General features: G+C 44.2%; 1 protein-coding gene across 1 annotated transcript in view; it reads left to right on the top strand.

Moving 5' to 3' along the window:
• Positions 1 to 19,948, top strand: part of LOC106589781 (exportin-5) — a 38,318-nt gene that overhangs the window by 10,840 nt on the left and 7,530 nt on the right. The window contains exons 15-26 of the mRNA XM_045710454.2: positions 1,176 to 1,291; positions 1,668 to 1,823; positions 1,919 to 1,960; positions 2,089 to 2,178; positions 2,359 to 2,558; positions 3,075 to 3,171; positions 3,410 to 3,591; positions 12,039 to 12,139; positions 14,011 to 14,107; positions 14,555 to 14,691; positions 14,988 to 15,085; positions 15,386 to 15,432. Of these exons, the coding sequence (XP_045566410.1) occupies positions 1,176 to 1,291; positions 1,668 to 1,823; positions 1,919 to 1,960; positions 2,089 to 2,178; positions 2,359 to 2,558; positions 3,075 to 3,171; positions 3,410 to 3,591; positions 12,039 to 12,139; positions 14,011 to 14,107; positions 14,555 to 14,691; positions 14,988 to 15,085; positions 15,386 to 15,432 (1,363 nt within the window). The remainder of the gene's footprint in view (positions 1 to 1,175; positions 1,292 to 1,667; positions 1,824 to 1,918; positions 1,961 to 2,088; positions 2,179 to 2,358; positions 2,559 to 3,074; positions 3,172 to 3,409; positions 3,592 to 12,038; positions 12,140 to 14,010; positions 14,108 to 14,554; positions 14,692 to 14,987; positions 15,086 to 15,385; positions 15,433 to 19,948) is intronic.

Below are 19,948 nucleotides of genomic sequence, written 5' to 3'. Positions count from 1 at the left end.
AAATGTGTCAGTATGAAACAGCGTCTTGGAGGAGTCCCTGGGGGATTAACACGCTGCCAGCCACAGCAGTCAGACTACCACAAGAGTAGGTGTAGGTTCATAACTGGAGAGACTGTGGACTCGGGCCATTAGTACATTTCTAGGTCATCTGAGCTGACTGCTCTAATCAAGAGTTAACCTGTATCAAGAGGAAGTGGAGAGTTGAGGTTCTTATAAAGGAAATGCTTCTTTATATGGATGAAATGAATTCTCACTCTAGGTCACCAGTAACACACACATTTAGATGTATTCTCACTCTAGGTCACCAGTAACACACACATTTAGATGTATTCTCACTCTAGGTCACCCGTAACACACACATTTAGATGAATTCTCACTCTAGGTCACCCGTAACACAGACATTTAGATGAATTCTCACTCTAGGTCACCAGTAACACACACATTTAGATGAATTCTCACTCTAGGTCACCAGTAACACACACATTTAGATGAATTCTCACTCTAGGTCACCAGTAACACACACATTTAGATGAATTCTCACTCTAGGTCACCAGTAACACACACATTTAGATGAATTCTCACTCTAGGTCACCAGTAACACACACATTTAGATGAATTCTCACTCTAGGTCACCAGTAACACACACATTTAGATGAATTCTCACTCTAGGTCACCAGTAACACACATTTAGATGAATTCTCACTCTAGGTCACCCGTAACACACATTTAGATGAATTCTCACTCTAGGTCACCAGTAACACACACATTTAGATGAATTCTCACTCTAGGTCACCCGTAACACACATTTAGATGAATTCTCACTCTAGGTCACCCGTAACACAGACATTTAGATGAATTCTCATAACTCTCTGAAAGGGATTGATACTGGTGGTGCCTGTTAACTAATTAGATAATTAGTGTTATTAACTATAGACTTTGTCTTCTCACCTTTTTCCCTCCATCTGTCTTCTCTCTCCATCTTCTTCCCTCTGTCTTCTCTCTCTTCCTCCTTCCTCCTCCTCCCTCCTGTTTCTTTCTCCCTTCCTCCTCCCTCCTGTCTTCTCTCTCTCTTCCTCCCTTCCTCCTCCTGTCTTCTCTCTCTCTTCCTCCTTCCTCCTCCTCCCTCCTGTCTTTCTCCCTCCCTCCTCTGTCTTCTCTCTCCTCCTCCTTTCCAGCTAAGATGGCTGAGGGGCTGTGCTCTATCCTGTCTCCGTCAGCGGTCCAGTGGGATGCTATGACCTTCTTCACAGAGAGTGTTGTGGGACAGATCTTCAAGAACGTGGAGGTTGAGGTATGAGGAAGCAAAACAGAATGCTATTGGATACACACAGCAGAGAGTTAGAGGGGTAGAGAGGGTGATACGCTATCCAAAACAGAATGCTATTGGATACACACAGCAGAGAGTTGGAGGGGTAGAGAGGGTGATACGCTATCCAAAACAGAATGCTATTGGATACACACAGCAGAGAGTTAGAGGGGTAGAGAGGGTGATACGCTATCCAAAGATGGTCAACGTGTGAACGCCGCCAGTCGAGTTCCCTACTACTTGTAGGTATTGTCGAAAGACAAAACCATGGCTCAAGAACATAAACAGGTGTTATGAATGTAATGAAAGGAAATGATGATGACGAACCCCTAACTCTGGTGTTTCTCTGCCCTTTCTGTAGAAGTTGCCAGTAGATCAGGGCATTGAGCTGCTACAGGCAGTGTTGAACTACAACACCCAAGACCCTCTCATCCTGTCCTGTGTCCTCACCAACCTCTCCTCCCTCTTCCCCTTCGTCACACACCGACCTCACTTCCTGCCTCAGGTCCTGTACAAGGTGAACACCCAAACGTGTACACACACACACACACCGATCTATAATGTCTCCGTCTTCATGTGGAAGGTGTCTAACTGTTGTTTTTTCTTTCCCAGCTGTTTGCCTCCATCACATTTGAGGTGGTAGAGGAGAGCAAGGTGAGCCGTCTTAAATATTCTTAGGAGGGATGACAGATGTGTTCTTTGGGATTGAAAAAAAAAATAATAGGTGTCCGAGGCAAAGTATTCGGTCCAATCATCAATCTGATCTGTGATGTCATTTTCAGGCGCCACGGACGCGTGCGGTGAAGAACGTCAGAAGACACGCCTGCTCCTCCATCATCAAGATGTCTCGAGATTACCCATGGTTCATTCTGGTATGTGTCCGTGGTCACGTTCCTCCCAGTCCTAGAGGACTGTGCTCCTCCAGCACTGTGCAGCAGAAAGGAACCGATACTTTAAATAGTCAACTGTGTTTCATCACTATCACTTACATCTATTGCATGTTATAAGTGTGTGTGTTTTCATCATGTACATCTCTCTCTCTCTCTCTGCAGCCATGTTTTGACATACTGTATAATCAGGTGAAGAAGCTGTTCTCCAACGAGGCCCTGTTGACCCAGATGGAGAAGTGTGCTCTGATAGAGGCTCTGGTCCTCATCAGTAACCAGTTCAAAGACTACACCAAGCAGAAGGCCTTCCTGGAGGAGCTCATGGCCACCGTGGCCGCTCGCTGGACCTCCGATGAGATGAGGCAGTATGTACACACACACACACTATACACACTGAACTGTGTATACACACACACTCACTGCAGACACTTTTTATTTATTTTTTATTTAACCATTGTTTAACTAGGGAAGTCAGTCAAGAACAAATTCTTATTTACAATGATGGCCTATGAACAGTGGGTTAACTGCCTTGTTCAGAGGCAGAATGACAGATTTTTACCTTGTCAGCTCGGGGATTCGATCTAGCAACCTTTCAGTTACTGGCCCAACGCTCTAACCACTAGGCTACCTACCTCCCACGAGCGTGTGTACTAGAGTTAAAAACGTAAGCTCACTCCATAGCTGCAAATGTCACGGATGGAGCCATCCAATTGGTAACCTTTGGAACGTTGTCAAGGAGTGCGGTCACGTGTGTTATGAAGTGGTTTTCACTCAGCAAGCAACTTGATTTTCATAACACGCGCAAACAACATGCGTACATACACATGCTATACACACACACAATGTATAATATAAATGGTTGTCCTCTCTGTGTGTATCAGGGTACTGTTGGAACCTGCTTTGTTCCTGGCCTTCGTTGGTGCTGATCAGCTGATGGCTGAAGGCACAGACTACACAACAGGCATCAACAGGTCACGGGTATGTGTGTGTGTGTGTGTGTGTGTGTGTGTGTGTGTGTGTGTGTGTGTGTGTGTGTGTGTGTGTGTGTGTGTGTGTGTGTGTGTGTGTGTGTGTTCGCGTGCATGTGTTCATGGCTAAGTGCTAAAACTTTCTATGTGACGTCAGGCTTGCCAGTCCTGCCAAAACATCAACTACTGTATATTGAAAGTGTCCTATTCCCTGTTTCTCTCCCCCACCCTGCCCTCCTTCCCTCCAGTTGAGTTTCTGTGTATACACCATCCTGGGGGTGGTGAAGAGGGCCCGCTGGCCGGCTGACCTGGAGGAGGCTAAGGCGGGGGGCTTCGTGGCGGGCTACACCCCTTCTGGAGCCCCAATCTACAGAAACCCCTGCACCCCCCAGGTCCTGGCCCTGCTGCCCAACCTGCTTGCCCTCATCAGGTAAGGGGATGTGTAGAGGGGGTGGGGGTGTTGGAGATAAAGACAGCGTGTGCATGTGTTTGGATTGATGATAATGTTTGATGATGATGGTGTTTGTGATGGTAATCAATCAACTGTATTTATAAAGCCCTTTTTACATCAGCAGATGTCACAATGTGCTTATACAGAAACCCAGCCTAAAACACCAAACAGCAAGCGATGTAGAAGCACAGTGGCTAGGAAAAACTGCCTAGAAACGCAGGAACTTAGGAAGAAACCTTTAGAAGAATCAGGCTCTGAGGGGTGGCCAGTCTTCTTCTGGCTGTGTCGGGTGGAGATTTAAGGCCAGATTGTTCTTCAAGATGTTCAAACATTCATAGATGACCAGCAGGGTCAAACAATAATCAGTGGTTGTAGAGGGTGCAGCAGGTCAGCACCTCAGTAGTTAATGTCTGTTGACTTTTCATAGCAGAGCATTCAGAGGTTGAGACAGCAAGTGGGAGGGAGGGAGAGAGGGTGGAATACAGTAAGTCTGGGACAAGGTAGCATGTCCGGTGAACAGGTCAGGGTTCCATAGCCGCAGGAAACTGGAGCATCAGCACTACCAGGTGGGACGGGGACAGCCAGGAGTCATCAGGCCAGGTAGTCCTGAGGCATGGTCCTTGGGCTCAGGGCCTCCAGGAGGGAAGAGTGAAAGAGATGTGAGAATTAGAGGGTGGATACTTAAGTCACACAGGACACCAGATAAGACAGGAGAATTTCACCAGATAGGACAGACTGATCCTAGCCCGAAGGTGCGTAGACTGTTGCAGCATACAGTTGATGTCGGAAGTTTACATACACCTTAGCCAAATACATTTAAACTCAGTTTTCCACAATTCCTGACATTTAATCCTAGTAAACAATTCTGTCTTAGGTCCGGTAGGATCACCACTTTATTTTAAGAATATGAAATATTGATATGATATGAAATATCAGAATAAAAGTAGAGTTATTTATTTCAGCTTTTATTTCTTTCCTCACATTCCCAGTGGGTCAGAAGTTTACATACACTCAATTAGTATTTGGTAGCATTGTCTTTCAATTGCTTAACTTGGGTCAAATGTTTCAGGTAGCCTTCCACAAGATTCCCACAATAAGTTGGGTGAATTTTGGCCCATTCCTCCTGACAGAGCTGGTGTAACTCAGTCAGGTTTGTACGCCTCCTTGCTCACGGACACTTTTTCAGTTCTGCCCACAAATTTTCTATAGGATTGAGGTCAGGGCTTTGTGATGTCCACTCCAATACCTTGACTTTGTTGTCCTTAAGCCATTTTTCCCCAACTTTGGAAGTATGCTTGGGGTCATTGTCCATTTGGAAGACCCATTTGCGACCAAGCTTTAACTTCCTGACTGATGTCTTGAGATGTTGCTTCAATATATCCACGCAATTTTCCTCCCTCATGATGCCATCTATTTTGTGAAGTGCACCAGTCCCTCCTGCAGCAAAGCACCCCCACAACATGATGCTGCCACCGCCATGCTTCACGGTTGGGATGGTGTTCTTTGGCTTGCAAGCCTCCCCCTTTTTCCTCCAAACATAACGATGGTCATTATGGCCAAACAGTTCTATTTTTGTTTCATCAGACCAGAGGACATTTCTCCAAAAAGTACGATCTTCGTCCCCATGTGCAGTTGCAAACCGTAGTCTGGCTTTTTTATGGTGACTTTGGAGCAGTGGCTTCTTCCTTGCTGAGCGACCTTTCAGGTTATGTCGATGTAGGACTCGTTTTACTGTGGATATAGATTATTTTGTACCTGTTTCCTCCAGTAACTTCACAAGGTCCTTTGCTGCTGTTCTGGGATTGATTTGCACTTTTTGCACCAAAGTACGTTCATCTCGAAGAGACAGAACGCGTCTCCTTCCTGAGTGGTATGCCGGCCGCGTGGTCCCATGGTGTTTATACTTGCGTACTACTGTTTGTACAGATGAACGTGGTACCTTCAGGCGTTTGGAAATTGCTCCCAAGGATGTACCAGACTTGTGGAGGTCTACAATGTTTTTTATGAGGTCTTGGTTGATTTCTTTTGATTTTCCCATGATGTCAAGCAACGAGGCACTTAGTTTGAAGGTAGGCCTTGAAATACATCCACAGGTACACCTCCAATTGACTCAAATCATGTCAATTAGCCTATCAGAAGCTTGTAAAGCCATGACATCATTTTCTGGAATTTTCCAAGCTGTTTAAAGGCACAGTCAACTTAGTCTATGTAAACTTCTGACCCACTGGAATTGTGATACAGTGAAATAATCTGTCTGTAAACAATTGTTGGGAAAATTACTTGTCATGCACAAAGTGGATGTCCTCACCGACTTGCCAAAACTATAGTTTGTTAACAAGAAACCTAAGTGTATGTGAACTTCCGACTCCACCTGTAGATAATGGAGGCTGAGACGGTGGGAAGGGGGGCCTGTCCGACGATACCTACGGACAGGACCAACCAGGCAGGATATACAGTTCATTTGGAAAGTATTCAGACCCCTTCCTTTTACAACATTTTGTTACGTTACAGCCTTGTTCTAAAATTGAATCAAAAAATTATTCTCATCAATTTACACACTATCCTCCATAATGACAAAGCGAAAACAGATTTTTTGAATTTTTTGCAAATTGTATTTAAAAAAAACTACCTTATTTACATAAGTATTAAGACCCTTTGCTATAAGAATCAAAATTGAGTACAGGTGCATCCTGTTTCCATTGATCAACCTTGATGTTTCTACAACTTGATTGGAGTCCACCTGTGGTAAATTCAATTGATTGGACATGATTTGGAAAGGCACACACTTGTCTATAAGGTCCCACAGTTGACAGTGCATGTCAGAGCAAAAACCAAGCCATGAGGACGAAGGAATTGTCCGTAGAGCTCCGAGACAGGATTGTGTCAATGCACAGATCTGGGGAAGGGTAACAAAAAATGTCTGCAGCATTGATGGTCCCCAAGAACACAGTGGCCTCCATCATTCTTAAATGGAAGAAGTTTGGAACCACTGAGAATCATCCTAGAGCTGGCCGCCCATCAAAACTGAGCAATCGGGAGAGAAGGGCCTTGGTCAGAGAGGTGACCAAGAACCTGCTGGTCACTCTGACAGACCTCCATAGTTTCTCTATGGAGATGGGAGAACCTTCCAGAAGGACAACCATCTCTGCAGCACTCCAACAATCAGGCCTTTTTGGTATAGTGAACAGACAGAAGCCGCTCCTCAGTAAAAGGCACGTGACAGCCTTCTTGGAGTTTGCCAAAAGTTACCTAAAGACTCTCAGACCATGAGAAACAAGATTCTCTGGTCTGATGAAACCAAGATTGAACTCTTTGGCCTGAATGCCAAGCGTCACATCTGGAGGAAACCTGGCACCATCCAGGTTTCCAGCAAAGCTGTCATCAAGGCAAAGGGTGGCTACTTTGAAGAATGTCAATTTTGATTTGTTTGAAACTTTTTTTGGTTACTACATGATTCCATAGGTGTTATTTTGTAGTTTTGATGTCTTCACTATTATTCTACAATGTAGAAAATAGTAAAAATAAAGAAAAACCTTGGAATGAGTAGGTGTGTCAACTTTTGACTGGTACTGTAGGTATGTACAGTGGGACCAAATCGGAGAGATGGGTAGGAGCAAGTCCTTTTTATGTTCGCAATAAAACCTTTTAATCAGCCTTAGCCTTAACAGCAAGCCAGTGTAGAGGCTAGCACTGGCGTAATATAAGCACATTTTGTGGTTCTAGTCCAAATTCTAGCAGCCGTATTTGGCACTAACTGAAGTTTAAGTGCTTTATCCGGGTATCCGGAGAGTAGAGCATTGCAGTAGTCTAATCTAGAAGTGATAAAAGCATGGATGAACTTTTCTGCTTAATTATTGGACCAAAAGTTTAGGATTTTTGCTATGTTACAAAGATGGGGGAAATGGCTACTCATGAAATATTTTGGATATGTTTGTCAAAAGAGATCACGGTCCAGAGTAACGCAGAGGTCCTAAAGTTTTATTTGAGACTACTATACAACCATCAAGATGAATTGTCAGATCAAACAGCTGATTTCTTTGTTTCTTGGGACCTAGAACTAGCATCTCTGTTTTGTCAGAGTTTAAAAGTAAAACATTTGATTCCATCCACTTCCTTATTTCTGAAACGCAGACTTCCAGTGTAGTATATTTTAGGACTTCACCATGTTTCATCGAAATGTACAGCTGTGTGCCATCCATATAGCAGTGAAAGTTTTGTGTTTCTGAATACATCACCAAGCGGAGGAGTATATACACTACTGGTCAAACGTTTTAGACCACTTTCTCAATCAAGGGTTTTTCTTTATTTTTACTATTTCCTACACTGTAGAAGAATAATGAAGATATCAAAACTATGAAATAAAACATATGGAATCATGTAGTAACCAAAAAAGTGTTAAACAAATCAAAATGTATTTTATATTTGATCTTCTTCAAATAGCCACCCTTTGCCTTGACAGCTTTGCACACTCTTGGCATTCTCTCAACCAGTTTCACCTGGAATGATTTTCCAGCACTCTTGAAGGAGTTCCCAAATATGCTGAGCACTTGTTGGCTGCTTTTCCTTCACTATGCAGTCCAACTCATCCGAAACCATCTCAATTTGGTTGAGGTTGGGGGATTGTGGAGGCCAGGTCATCTGATGCAGCACTCCACACTGTCCTTCTTGGTCGAATAGCCTTTATACTGCCTTGAGGTGTGTTGGGTCATTGTCCTGTTAAAAAACACACTAAGTCCCACTAAGCCCAAACTAGATGGGATGGCGTATCACTGCAGAATGCTGTGGTAGCCATGCTGGTTAAGTGTGCCTTGAATTCTAAATAAATCACAGACAGTGTCACCGACAAAGCACCATAACACCACCTCCTCCATGCGTTACGGTGGGAAATAAACATATGCAGAGATCATCTGTTCACTTGCACGCGTCTCACAAAGACACGGCGGTTGGAACCAAAAATATCAAATTTGGACCAGACCAAAAGACAGATTTCCACCGGTTTAATGTCCATTGCTCGTGTTTCTTGTCCCAAGCAAGTCTCTTCTTATTGGTGTCCTTTTAGTAGTGGTTTCTTTGCAGCAATTCGACCATGAAGGTCTGATTCACGCAGTCGCCTCTGAACAGTTGATGTTGAGATGTCTGTTACTTGAACTCTGAAGCATTTATTTGTGCTGCAATTTCTGAGGCTGGTAACTCTAATGAACTTATCCTCTGCAGCAGAGGTAACTCTGGGTTGTCCATTCCTGTGGCGGTCCTCATGAGAGCCAGTTCCATCATAGCACTTGATGCTTTTTGCTACTGCACTTGAAGAACCTTTCAAAGTTCTTAATATTCCGTATTGACTGACCTTCATGTCTTAAAGAAATGATGGACTGTTGTTTCTCTTTGCTTATTTGAGCTGTTCTTTTACCAAATAATCTTCTGTATACTCCCCTACCTTGTCACAACACAACTGATTGGTTCAAACACATTAAGAAGGGAAAAAATTACACAAATTAACTTTTTAAGAATGCACACCTGTTAATTGAAATTCATTCCAGGTGACTAAAACATGAAGCTGGTTGAAAGAATGCCAAGAGTGTGCAAAGCTGTCAAGGCAAAGGGTGGCAATTTTGAAGAATCTCAAATATAAATGTGATTTGTTGAAAACTTTTTTGTTGTTGGTTACTACATGATTCCATATGTGTTATTTCACAATGTAGAAAATGGTCAAAATAAAGAAACCCTTGAATGAGTAGGTGGTCTAAAACCTTTGACAGGTAGTGTAATGAAAACAATAGTGGTCCTAAAATGGAACCTTGAACACCGAAACTTACGATTTGGTCCCCCCGGCAAACCATCTAGACACGAACTGATATCTTTCCGACAGATAAGATCTAAACCAGGCAAGAACGTGTCTATCTAGACCAATTGGGGTTTCCAATCTCTCCAAAAGAATGTGTTTGATCGATGGTGTCAATAGTGACACTAAGGTCTAGGAGCACGAGGACAGATGCACCTTCGCTAGTGCAGTCTCAGTACCATGATGGGGTCTAAAACCAGACTGGAACCTTGAGTATACATTATTTGTCTTCAGGAAGGCAGCTTTTACATTTTTTTTTTCAAGAAATTGGATGTTCAATATAGGACAATTCATTTATTTTTTTTACATTTTCTGGATCAAGGTTTGGCTTTTTCAGGAGAGGCAGGATAAAAAAATATATATTTTGGGTGTCTCCATTGATCCTAGTGCTTGGCTATTCTGTGCAGAAGAAGGACAACTGAGTTTTGGAGAAATACGCAGATTCAAAGAGTCGTCTGTAATTTGATTTCTAATGATTATGATCTTTGAATTCATCGCTGCTGAAGTGAAGGCCATCCTCACTTGGGGAATGCTGCTTTTTAGTTAGCTTTGCGACAGTATCAAAGATATATAGGAGAACAATAAAAAATGTCAGGTTGGAAAAGTAGGCCGATCGAACAGCAGTGAGGGCTCTTCGATATTGCACGGTGCTGTCTTTCCAAGCAAGTTGGAAGACTATTTCCGTTCCAATTTTCTGGAAGTTTGCTTCAGGGCTCGGGTATTTTCTGTATACCAGGTAGAGGTCGGCCGATTAATCGGCATGGCCGATTGAATTAGGGCCGATTTTTCAAGTTTTCATAACAATCGTTAATCTGCCTTTTCGGATGCCGATTATATTGCACGAGAAAACTGCGTGGCAGGCTGACCACCTGTTATGCGAGTGCAGCGTCAAAAGGACCTTGTGGCTACAAGGAGCCAAGGTAAGTTGCTAGCAAGCATTTAAACTTGTCTTATAAACAATCAATCTTCACATAATCACTAACTACACATGGTTGATATTACAAGGTTAACTAGCTTGTCCTCCGTTGCATATAATCAATGCGGTGCCTGCTAATTTATCATCGAATCACAGCCTACTTCAACTTCGCCAAACGGGTGACGATTTAACAAAAGCGCATTGCCGAAAAAAGCAGTCTTTGCACAAATGTACCTAACCATAAGCATCAATACCTTTCTTAAAATATTCATCAATACCTTTCTTAAAATATATTTATTTAAACCTGCATATTTAGCTAAAATACATTTGTGTTAGCAGGAAATATTAACTAGAGAAATTGTGTCACTTCTCTTGCGTTCAGTGCAAGCAGAGTCGGGGTATATGCAGCAGTTTGGGCCGCCTGGCTCGTTGCGAACTGTGAACTAATTTGCAAGAATTGTACATAATTATGACATAACATTGAAGGTTTTGCAATGTAACAGCAATATTTAGACGTAGGGTTGCCACCCGTTCAATAAAATACGGAACAGTTCCGTATTTCACTGAAAGAATAAACGTTTGGTTTCGAAATGATAGTTTCCAGATTTGACCATATTAATGACCTAAGGCACATATTTCTGTGTTAATTATAATATAATAAAGTCTATGATTTGATATTTGATAGAGCAGTCTGATTGAGCGGTGGTAGGCAGCAGCAGGCTCGTAAGCATTCATTCAAACTTTACTGCGTTTGCCAGCAGCTCTTAGTAATGCTTGAAGCACAGCTCTGTTTATGACTTCAAGCCTATCAACTCCTGAGATTAGGCTGGCAATACTGACGTACCTATAAGAACATCCAATAGTCAAAGGTATATGAAATACAAATGGTATAGAGAGAAATAGTTGACGCGTCATAATTCCTATAATAACTACAATCTAAAACTTCTTAACTGGCAATATTGAAGAACTGGGAATGTTGAACCACCAGCTTTCATATGTTCTCAGGTTCTGAGCAAGGAACTTAAACGTTAGCTTTTTTACATGGCACATATTGCACTTTTACTTTCTTCTCCAACACTGTGTTTTTGCATTATTTAAACCAAATTGAACATGTTTCATTATTTATTTGAGACTAAATAGATTTTATTTATGTATTATATTAAGTTAAAATAAAAGTGTTCACTCAGTATTGTTATAAAAAAATCGTCCAATTAATCGGCATCGGCCTTTTTTGTTCCTCCAATAATCGGTATCGGCGCTGAAAAATCATAATCGGTTGACCTCTAATACCAGGGAGCTAACTTGTGAAAAATGTTTTTTGTTTTTAGAGGTGCAACTGCATTTGGGGTATTACGCAAGGTTAAATGTAGATCCTCGGTCAGGTGGTTAACTGATGTTTGTACTCCGACGTCCTTGGGTAGGTGAAGGGAGTCTGGAAGGGCATCTAGGAATCTTTGGGTTGTCTGAGAATTTATAGCACGGCTTTTGATCATCCTTGTTTGGTGTTTAAACAGATTCTTTGTTGCAATTTCAAACCTAATAACATTTAGATCCACAATATTTATTCCACGTCACAACTAGATCCAGGGTTTGACTGTGGCAATACGTAGGTCCAGAGACATGATGATTGTGTGTGTGATGATTAAGAGGATGATAATGTCTCTTTTGTAGAACCCACAACAATCTGTTCCTGCCGGAGAACATGTGTCGTCTGAGTGAGACGTTCTCCAGGGCCTATGAGGTGATCGAGGTGGAGAGGAAGGTGGTTCTAGGTAAGGGGAACCACACTGATTCACTGGTTCTGCACAGTACTGGTTTAGAAACTCTATACCGCAAGTTGGTAACCTGTGGTGTTAACCTGTTATAATTTCACCGCTGAGGGATATACTACATAGCAGGATCAATGAGTTAGCCAGCTAACTTGCCTGAATGTTCGAATAAAAAAATAAATATATATACTGCTCAAAAAAATAAAGGGAACACTTAAACAACACATCCTAGATCTGAATGAAAGAAATAATCTTATTAAATACTTTTTTCTTTACATAGTTGAATGTGCTGACAACAAAATCACACAAAAATAATCAATGGAAATCCAATTTATCAACCCATGGAGGTCTGGATTTGGAGACGCACTCAAAATTAAAGTGGAAAACCACACTACAGGCTGATCCAACTTTGACGTAATGTCCTTAAAACAAGTCAAAATGAGGCTCAGTAGTGTGTGTGGCCTCCACGTGCCTGTATGACCTCCCTACAACGCCTGGGCATGCTCCTGATGAGGTGGCGGATGGTCTCCTGAGGGATCTCCTCCCAGACCTGGACTAAAGCATCCGCCAACTCCTGGACAGTCTGTGGTGCAACGTGGTGTTGGTGGATGGAGCGAGACATGATGTCCCAGATGTGCACAATTGGATTCAGGTCTGGGGAACGGGCGGGCCAGTCCATAGCATCAATGCCTTCCTCTTGCAGGAACTGCTGACACACTCCAGCCACATGAGGTCTAGCATTGTCTTGCATTAGGAGGAACCCAGGGCCAACCGCACCAGCATATGGTCTCACAAGGGGTCTGAGGATCTCATCTCGGTACCAAATGGCAGTCAGGCTACCTCTGGCGAGCACATGGAGGGCTGTGCGGCCCCCCAAAGAAATGCCACCCCACACCATGACTGACCCACCGCCAAACCGGTCATGCTGGAGGATGTTGCAGGCAGCAGAACGTTCTCCACGGCGTCTCCAGACTCTGTCACGTCTGTCACGTGCTCAGTGTGAACCTGCTTTCATCTGTGAAGAGCACAGGGCGCCAGTGGCGAATTTGCCAATCTTAGTGTTCTCGGGCAAATGCCAAACGTCTTGCACGGTGTTGGGCTGTAAGCACAACCCCCACCTGTGGACGTCGGGCCCTCATATCACCCTCATGGAGTCTGTTTCTGACTGTTTGAGCAGACACATGCACATTTGTGGTTTGCTGGAGGTCATTTTGCAGGGCTCTGGCAGTGCTTCTCCTGCTCCTCCTTGCACAAAGGCGGAGGTAGCGGTCCTGCTGCTGGGTTGTTGCCCTCCTACGGCCTCCTTCACGTCTCCTGATGTACTGGCCTGTCTCCTGGTAGCGCCTCCATGCTCTGGACACTACGCTGACAGACACAGCAAACCTTCTTGCCACAGCTCGCATTGATGTGCCATCCTGGATGAGCTGCACTACCTGAGCCACTTGTGTGGGTTGTAGACTCCGTCTCATGTTACCACTAGAGTGAAAGCACTGCCAGCATTCAAAAGTGACCAAAACATCAGCCAGGAAGCATAAGAACTGAGAAGTGGTCTGTGGTCACCACCTGCCGAACCACTCCTTTATTGGGGGTGTCTTGCTAATTGCCTATAATTTCCACCTGTTGTCTATTCCATTTGCACAACAGCATGTGAAATGTATTGTCAATCAGTGTTGCTTCCTAAGTGGACAGTTTGATTTCACAGAAGTGTGATTGACTTGGAGTTACATTGTGTTGTTTAAGTGTTCCCTTTATTTTTTTGAGCAGTGTGTGTATATATATTAGCTTGAGATGGGCATTGCTAACTCATTGATTCTGCTTTTAGTATACACCTATGAAGGCTGATAAACCTCCATGATTATTGTCTTGACCTGTAGGCCTTACACAGCCAGTCCTGGACATCTATGACTCTCCAGTGTATAAGACTCATCTAGAGCGCATGCAGGGTTTCTTCTGTACCCTCTATGACAACTGGTGAGTTCCTCACTGTGGATAGTCTTCTGCTTCCTCTCCTTCTCCACACATGCACACTACTCCTACACAGTCTCGCTCTCTCTTGCTTACCAACCCTCTCTTTCTCAGTTTTGACTAGGTGGTTTACAGCTTATGTCGAAATTGACTTTTCGTATCAGGTTAGGAAAAGGGTTAGGATTAGCTAAAATGTCCCAAAAAATCTACTTTTAACGTAAATTTGACATAAGCTGTATGCTCTCTAGACATGACCCCAGAGACGGAAGAGGAAGTGATACATCCCACTTTTCTGGTTCAATGGAAGTCAATGAACTAAGCTGCTATCGTATTGGTGTCTATGGGAGAGCCACCCCGTTAAGCAGACCGGAACTGATAATTTTTTCAATGGTAAACAACCTAAGTGAACCATCTTCATTTATCCACCATCTTCGATAACCCTCCTCTCTCTAGTTACCATATCCTGGGGAATGCAGGCCTATCATTGCAGCAGGACTTCTACACCATCGAGGGATTGGCTGAACAGATCGTTGGTTCCGCCTTAATCTCCCTCGACAACGTACCTGACCACAGACTCCGCCCCATGCTCCATATCCTTCTGTCCTATTGGCCCATCAGGGCTTCCAATCACATAGAAGCTCTTGACGAATTCAATCAATCTAAATTTTCTTCAGACAAAATAATTCTGTCATTGCTCGTGAACCAAGTATCCCTCTTGCAGGTTTTTTGGATGATCAAATACAACCTAATTTTCCCCCTATTGAACATAGAGAATGGAGTAAAACAATTTAAATCAAGCACACACTGCGGCATAGTCATGGCCACTGATATTACATGTCCACTATCTATTCAACCAATCTGTGCTCCTTAATGTGTGTGTGTGTACGGGTGTTCCTGAAGCAGCTGGTGCTGTCGTGTCCTCAGGAGTACTACGACAGTCTGCTCTGCCCTCTACTGGGCCCTCTGTTCGCCTACATGCTTCAGGTCAGAGCTCACACTTTTCTCCTTGCTCCTGTGAAGCAATACACCAAAAAGGAAAGCTTCTTTGCATAAAAAAAATAAATAATCAAGTTAAGTATTCGCGTAACAAAAAAGGTTAGCTGTGGTACAACTTCCAAATAAATAAACCGATCTCTGAGGCTGATCAAGAACTTATTTTGGATTATCAGTCTTTTTGATCGCTGCTGTCATAGTCGCTAGAAATCAGTTACCATTTGAGATGATAATAATAAGTAATAACAGGACGTATCACATGACATTGTCTCCCTTTGTTTATTTGTACAGAGACTCAACCTCAGGTGGCAGATCATCAACCAGCGGAGTACTGTCAGGTAAGATGCGTTAGAGCTCTGCACAGCCATATATTTTAAGCCCGAGTCTTACCCATTCCCATGACGTTCAGGCCTTAACCGTATTGCTTCTGCAAAATTAAAGGCCCTCCCCGAAATCAGAAAAAACTTCCTTCGTTAGTATCCATTAGCTGCTGGTGTCTGTCTGTCCTCCTTCTCCCTGCGCTGCATGCGCTCTGCTAGTCTGCCTGTGTCAGTATCCATAGCAATGTCTCCACTTTGGGCTGCTCAATTACGAGATGCCAGTTAGCTGTTAGCTAGCTATATTCTGCGACTCTAAATCCAGAACTTTATTATTTTATGTGAAATAATCTTCCGTCGACTCGGACAGTGTTCTCGGACAGTGTTCTGGTCTTCTATTTGATGAGGTTGAAGCACTTCTAACACCATGCTATGATCTCAGTAAGATATTACCGGAGTCCTAGGACTATACCTCAGGGCTACCTGGCCTGATAACTCCTGGCTGTCACAGTCCCCAGTCCACATGATCGTCCTGCTGCTCCAGTTTCTGCTGTTCTGGAACCCTGACCTGTTCACCAGACGTGCTACCTTGTCCCGGACCTGCTGTTTTAGGCTGGGCTTCTGTATAGATCACTGTAGACTACTGCGCAGCAGAGCACGAGCAAATGCCTCAGCTTCAAAATGTTAGTGATCAATTTAGTGATACCGAGCCCGACCCGTACCCTAAATATTGATGAGAAAACAGGCCCAACTCGTCCTAACCTGATGTATAGTGTCCAGGGCCCATCGTGGTCGGGTAGCAGAGTTCTAGCGTGTGTCCCTATGAATGCATTTGAGGGTAGGCAACCACATCCGCCACACTGACCCTCAACATGGAGGCCCCTCGGGTGTGTGCTTAGTCCCCTCCTGTACTCCGTTCACCCACGACTGCGTGGCTGCACATGAAACCCAACACCATGATTAAGTTTGGAGACGACATGACGGTGGTAGGCCGACGACGATGAGGGAGCTTACAGGACGTCAGAGACCTGGCAGTGTGGTGTTAGGACAACAACCTCAACATCAGCAAGACAAAGGAGCTGATCGTGGATTGCAGGAAACGGAAGGCCGAGCACGCCCCCATCCACATCGACGGGGCTGTTGTGGAGCAGGTTGAGGGCTTCAAGTTCCTCGGTGTCCACATCACTAAGGAACTGTCATCAAATCAAATTTTATTAGTCGCATGCGCCAAATACAACAGGTGTAGACCTTAGAGTGAAATGCTTACTTACGAGCCCTCAACCAACAATGCCGTTTCAAAAAATATGGAAAAGAATACGAGATAAAAGTAACAAGTAATTAAACAGCAGCAGTAAAACAATAGCAAGACTATATACAGGGAGGTACCGGTGCAGAATCAATGTGCGGGGGCACCGGTTATTTGAGTTGGTATGTAGGTAGAGGTAGTATGTACATGTAGGTAGAGGTAGTATGTACATGTAGGTAGAGGTAGTATGTGCATGAAGGTAGAGTTATTGAAGTGACTATGCATAACAGAGTAGCAGCGGTGTAAAGAGATGAGGGGGGCAATGCAAATAGTCTGGGAAGCCATTTGATTAGATGTTCAGGAGTCTTATGGCTTGGGGTAGAAGCTGTTTAGAAGCCTCTTGGAACTAGACTTTGTCGCTCCGGTACCACTTGCCGTGCGGTAGCAGAGAGGAGAGTCTATGACTAGCGTGGCTGGAGTCTTTGACAATTTTTAGGCCCTTCCTCTGACACGGCCTGGTATAGAGGTCCTGGATGGCAGGAAGCTTGTCCCCAGTGATGTCCTGGACCGTTCGCACTACACTCTGTAGTGCCTTGCAGTCGGAGGCCGAGCAGTTGCCATACCAGGCAGTGATGCAACCAGTCAGGGTGCTCTCGATGGTGAAGCTGTAGAACCTTTTGAGGATCTGAGGACCCATGCCAAATCTTTTCAGTCTCCTGAGGGGGAATAGGTTTTGTCGTGCCCTCTTCACGACTGTCTTGGTGTGCTTGGACCATGTTAGTTTGTTGATGTAAACACCAAGGAACTTGACGCTCTCAATCTGCTCCACCGCAGCCCCGTCGATGAGAATGTGGGCGTGCTAGGTCCTCTCTTTCCTGTAGTCCACAATCATCTCCTTTGTCTTGGTCACGTTGAGGGAGAGGTTGTTGTCCTGGCACCACACGGCCAGGTCTCAAATCTCCTTCCTATAGGCTGTCTCGTCGTTGTCGGTGATCAGGCCTACCACTGTTGTGTCATCGGCAAATTTAATGATGGTGTTGGAGTCGTGCCTGGCCGTGCAGTCATGGGTGAACAGGGAGTACAGGAGGGGACTGAGGGGCCCCTGTGTTGAGGATCAGCGTGGCGGATGTGTTGTTACCTACACTTACCACTTGGGGGCGGCCCGTCAGGAAGTCCAGGATCCAGTTGCAGAGGGAGGTGTTTAGTCCCAGGGTCCTTAGCTTTGTGATGAGCTTTGAGGGCACTATGGTGTTGAACGCTGAGCTGTAGTCAATGAATAGCATTCTCACATAGGTGTTCCTTTTGTCCAGGTGGGAAAGGGCAGTGTGGAGTGCAATAAAGATTGCATCATCTGTGGATCTGTTGGGGCGGTATGCAATTTGGAGTGGGTCTGGGGTTTCTGGGATAATGGTGTTGATGTGAGCCAATACCAGCCTTTCAAAGCACTTCATGGCTACGGACTTTATCGCTACGGGTCGGTAGTCATTTATGCAGGTTACCTTAATTTTTTTGGGCACAGGTACAATGGTGGTCTGCTTAAAATATGTTGGTATTACAGACTCGGACAGGGAGAGGTTGAAAATGTCACTGACGACACTTGCCAGTTGGTCAGCGCATGCTCGCAATACATGTCCTTGTAATCCATCTGGCCCTGTGGCCTTGTGAATGTTGACCTGTTTAAAGGTCTTACTCACATCTTCCGGAACAGCTTGTGCTCTCATGCATGTTTGTGTTATTTGCCTCGAAGCGAGTATAGAAGTAGTTTAGCTCGTCTGGTATGCTCGTGTCACTGGGCAGCTCTCGGCTGTGCTTCCCTTCGTAGTCTAATGGTTTGCAAGCCCTGCCACATCCGACGAGCGTCAGAGCCAGTGTAGTATGATTCGGTCTTAGTCCTATATTGAAGCTTTTCCTGTTTTGAAGCTTCCAGGTTAGAGTCCCGCTCCTTGAAAGTGGCGGCTCTCGCCTTTAGCTCAGTACGGATGTTGCCTGTAATCCATGGCTTCTAGTTGAGGTATGTACAGTTGAAGTCGGAAGTTTACATACACCTTAGCCAAATACATTTAAACTCAGTTTTTCACAATTCCTGGTAATAATCCTAGTAAAAAATTCCCTGTCTTAGATCATTTAGGATCAATGCTTTATTTTAAGAATGTGAAATGTCACAATAATAGTAGTGATTTTATTTCAGCTTTTATTTCTTTCATCACATTCCCAGTGGGTCAGAAGTGTACATACACTCAAATAGTATTTGGTAGCATTGCCTTTAAATTGTTTAACTTGGGTCAAACGTTTTGGGTATCCTTCCACAAGTTTCCCACAATAAGTTGGGTGTATTTTGGCCCATTCCTCCTGACAGAGCTGGTGTAACTGAGTCAGGTTTGTAGGCCTCCTTGCTTGCACACACTTTTTTTAGTTCAGCCCACAAATTTTCTAAAGGATTGAGGTCAGAGCTTTGTGATGGCCACTCCAATACCTTGACTTTGTTGTCCTTAAGCCATTTTGCCATAACTTTGGAAGTATGCTTGGGGTCATTGTCCATTTGGAAGACCCATTTGCGACCAAGCTTTAACTTCCTGACTGATGTCTTGAGATGTTGCTTCAATATATCCACATAATTTTCCTTCCTCATGATGCCATCTATTTTGTGAAGTGCACCAGTCCCTCCTGCAGCAAAGCACTCCCACAACATGATGCTGCCACCCCCGTGCCAACCCCCATGCTTCACGGTTGGGATGGTGTTCTTCGGCTTGCAAGCCTCCCCCTTTTTCCTCCAAACATAACGATGGTCATTATGGCCAAACAGTTCAATTTTTGTTTCATCAGACCAGAGGATATTTCTCCAAAAAGTACGATCTTTGTCCCCATGTGCAGTTGCAAACCGTAGTCTGGCTTTTTTATGGCGGTTTTGGAGCAGTGGCTTCTTCCTTGCTGAGCGGCCTTTCAGGTTATGTCGATATAGGACTTGTTTTACTGTGGATATAGATACTTTCGTACCTATTTCATCCAGCATCTTCACAAGGTCCTTTGCTGTTGTTCTGGGATTGATTTGCACTTTTCGCACCAAGGTACGTTCATCTCTAGGAGACAGAACGCGTCTCCTTCCTGAGCGGTATGAAGGCTGCGTGGTCCAATGGTGTTTATACTTGCGTACTACTGTTTGTACAGATGAACGTGGTACCTTCAGGCATTTGGAAATTGCTCCCAAGTTTGAACCAGACTTGTGGAGGTCTACACTTTGCTGATTTATTTTTATTTTCACATGATGTCAAGCTAAGAGGCACTGAGTTTGAA

This window comes from Salmo salar, chromosome 28 (genome assembly GCF_965601325.2).
Source record: "Salmo salar chromosome 28, fSalSal1, whole genome shotgun sequence".
Lineage (NCBI taxonomy): Eukaryota > Metazoa > Chordata > Actinopteri > Salmoniformes > Salmonidae > Salmo > Salmo salar.
This window is presented reverse-complemented; position numbering and strand designations above follow the sequence as displayed.